This window comes from Buceros rhinoceros, unplaced genomic scaffold, assembly GCF_000710305.1.
Source record: "Buceros rhinoceros silvestris isolate BGI_N320 unplaced genomic scaffold, ASM71030v1 scaffold3996, whole genome shotgun sequence".
Lineage (NCBI taxonomy): Eukaryota > Metazoa > Chordata > Aves > Bucerotiformes > Bucerotidae > Buceros > Buceros rhinoceros.
The window spans coordinates 38,222-40,991 of NW_010417969.1; the positions used below are offsets into that span (position 1 = coordinate 38,222).

Here is a 2,770-nt window from a genome sequence, read left to right on the forward strand (position 1 = left end):
GGTGTGGGCGGGCGACCCTGCCCCCGCCGCTGCTCCCCCGACACACTGTTGCCGCTTGCTGCCAGTGCGGTGCCTGCAAAAGCGCGGTGATGGATCATTACAACTTGCACGCAACCATCTAAGTAAAAGCCTTATTAAGAGTTCATTCATTTTATAAACTCTTAGCGCGGTCCACAGAGGGACATTAGATTGCCCAGTCTTACAATATTCTGTGTAAACACTGACACACGTCTAGTAATTTTAACTAGATCAATTTGCAAAGGAGCCCAACAGTGGAACAAAAAAACATAAAACTCAAATCAAACATGGGGTAACATTCACCGGGAAAGGCTTTAAGGAAGCGAGCAGAAAAACACAGAGAAGGACAGACGGATGGACAGAGAGGCACACAAGACAAATGGACCTACCTCTGAAGCCATGAAACCTGTCTGTAAATCAGTATCAACATCCTTAGGTCCACAAGATGGGGGGAAAATGTCCTCCATAGTCATCTTCCACACATCACCAAGGCTCTGGAGGCCTTAGCAGTCTGTTTCCCAGAGCATCTCTCCTCCTTCTCCAGCAGTCACCAACCCAGTCACAACCACACGGCAGCTCCTCCAGTCCTGTCCCATCCCGTCCCTGCCACGCTGGCCGGCCCTTGGCGTCCTCCTCCCCGCTTGCAGGATGCTTCACCTTTGGGCGCTTCCCTGCCACCTCCCACTCCCAGGGGCTGCAGGCACAACCCCTGGCCCACCCCGGGCTGTGAACCAGCCGGCCGCAGAGTCGGCAGCGATCTTCGGTTACGGACAAGCAGTGAGTCCACGGTAGGTTGACAACGTACACACACGCACAAGCGCACACACACACGGGAACACCTCTCCGTTTTCCAGGATGGATTTTTTTTTTAATCCTTTTTTTTCTTTTTTGCAAAAAAAATGCAAGCAAAAGAGAAAAAAAACCCAAGGTTTTCTATTGAAGGTACATCTCTTCTTCAATATGAAGACATTAACTGGACTGAGTCGGATCCCCCATGCAGTGGTCAGCGAAGTCCTTTGGTAGTTGCCAGAGCGGCACCAGGGTAGGACGGCAGGGAGCTGTGGAGACGTCTGAGAACACTTCCATCTGGTCCATGAGCAGAGAGGGGACTGGAGTAAGCGGGGAGGGCCAGGGCGGGGAGGGAGGGCAAAAGCAGAAAAGAAAAGGAAGGTGGTTTCTCCAGATGGGATGCTCCATCTCACGCCCCTCCATTCCCCAACAGCCCCTTCCTCCTTCTCAGTTTCGACCACTGCTCACTGGTGGTGGGATTGGAGTCTGGTCTCTAGGATTTGGGTTTGCTTTCCCAACGCACATTGGTTTGTCTTCATTGTTTTTTGTGGTTTTTTGTTTTGTTTTTTAAATATATGATTTGTACATATTTATATGTATTTATACGCTGTTCCTCATGACATTGGTAAGTGTGCTTCTGTTGGTGAGGAACGGAAGTCACCAGTTAGAGATGAGTCCCAGGAACGTCCTTCATCTGCGCTCACAGTCCCCAGGCAGTGGCAGCATCTCTCCAAACACTGCCCTGTGGCACCTGTCAGTTCCTCCCCTCCCACCTCTGACCCTCCGCTGTGTACCCTCCCCATCCCCTCCCCGTCGAATGAGGGACGTCATGCCATCGAGGTTGGAGACTGACTCATCTGTACTCGCATGGACTGGACGCTGTTCAGGATCTTCTTCTGGTGCCCAGCCAAAGTCACCCCTATTCTCAGGAGGTCTCTGGAGGACAGACAGACAGATGGAGGAATATTAGTGGGTAGTTGAGCATTGGTGTACCTGTTTTACACTAAGCGAGGTGAGGGATGTAAGCGCAGCTGGTCAATGCCTTTCAGCAGAAGAACAGCCCCAGAGCCCAAGCGCAGCCCTTGAGCATCACTGGGGGCGAGGTGGGACCAAGAGCAGGGAGATACCCTCACACTGACCCCAGATAGTGAATGCGGCCAACTCCGACTCAGGGTGCTTCTGCTGACCAGTGTGATGGACGCTCACATCCTTCCTTTGCAGGTGCCTTGAACTGACCTTCCCATCTCCCCACAACCCCAAACCGCCCCGAGCAGCATCAAGCTTTCAGGCAGCCCTGGCACGGCACCCAACTCACTCGGATGTCATCTGGGCAACGAGCTGCAGGGAGGTGAAGCCAGCAGTCAGGAAGCTGTCCCGGTATTGGCTCATCTTCACAGCACTCAACCAGTCATCTACTGAGGTAAAGGCAGTGAAGTCGGGGATGGAGCGGTCGAGGAGGGGCTGAGAAGGCCTGCAACAGGACACACTGCTGGGACAAGCCTGACTGGCACTGAAGGGCTGCCACTACCATACATGAGCCCAGCGGGTGCGCAGACATGCTCCCCAATTCAACCCCCTGCACACTTGTGCTCCCCCTGGCCCTGGTCTGCTCCTGGCACGTGCCTGAGACAAGCAAGGCCATGTGGCTGGCCTGTCCCATGGAAATACTGCTCTGCCAGGCAGCGCTTTGCAAACCCACACATTGTAATCCAGCTGCAGGAGCTAAAGGGACAGAGGCACCGGCAGAGCAGACACTCCGCCCATACGGTCACACATTACAAAAAGAATCAATAGCAAAGAATTATTGCCATTGCTTGGCTGAAAACTACATGTTCTTTGACTGACTGTCAGGCAGAGCAAAGACAGAAACTCTCCTGTGCCTGGCAAACAATTTATGAATTCCTGTCCTTCCTCCCAGCAGCATGAGCCCCTTGGGAAGCCTTTGCCGCAGCCTGGGATACCG

At 53.2% G+C, this 2,770-nt stretch overlaps 1 protein-coding gene across 3 annotated transcripts in view; it reads right to left on the reverse strand.

The window, feature by feature from the left end:
- Nucleotides 1–1,634: 1,634 nt before the first annotated feature.
- EPHB1 (EPH receptor B1) overlaps nucleotides 1,635–2,770 on the reverse strand; it is a 49,489-nt gene continuing 48,353 nt past the window's right edge. For 2 of the 3 annotated variants that reach the window (XM_010138345.1, XM_010138343.1), the window contains exons 15-16: nucleotides 2,123–2,278; nucleotides 1,635–1,743 (exon numbers count right to left, since the gene is read on the reverse strand). In XM_010138345.1, the coding sequence (XP_010136647.1) occupies nucleotides 1,635–1,743; nucleotides 2,123–2,278 (265 nt within the window). Of the gene's footprint in view, nucleotides 1,744–2,122; nucleotides 2,308–2,770 lie in introns of all 3 variants that reach the window. The other variant, XM_010138344.1, reaches the window with a different exon arrangement.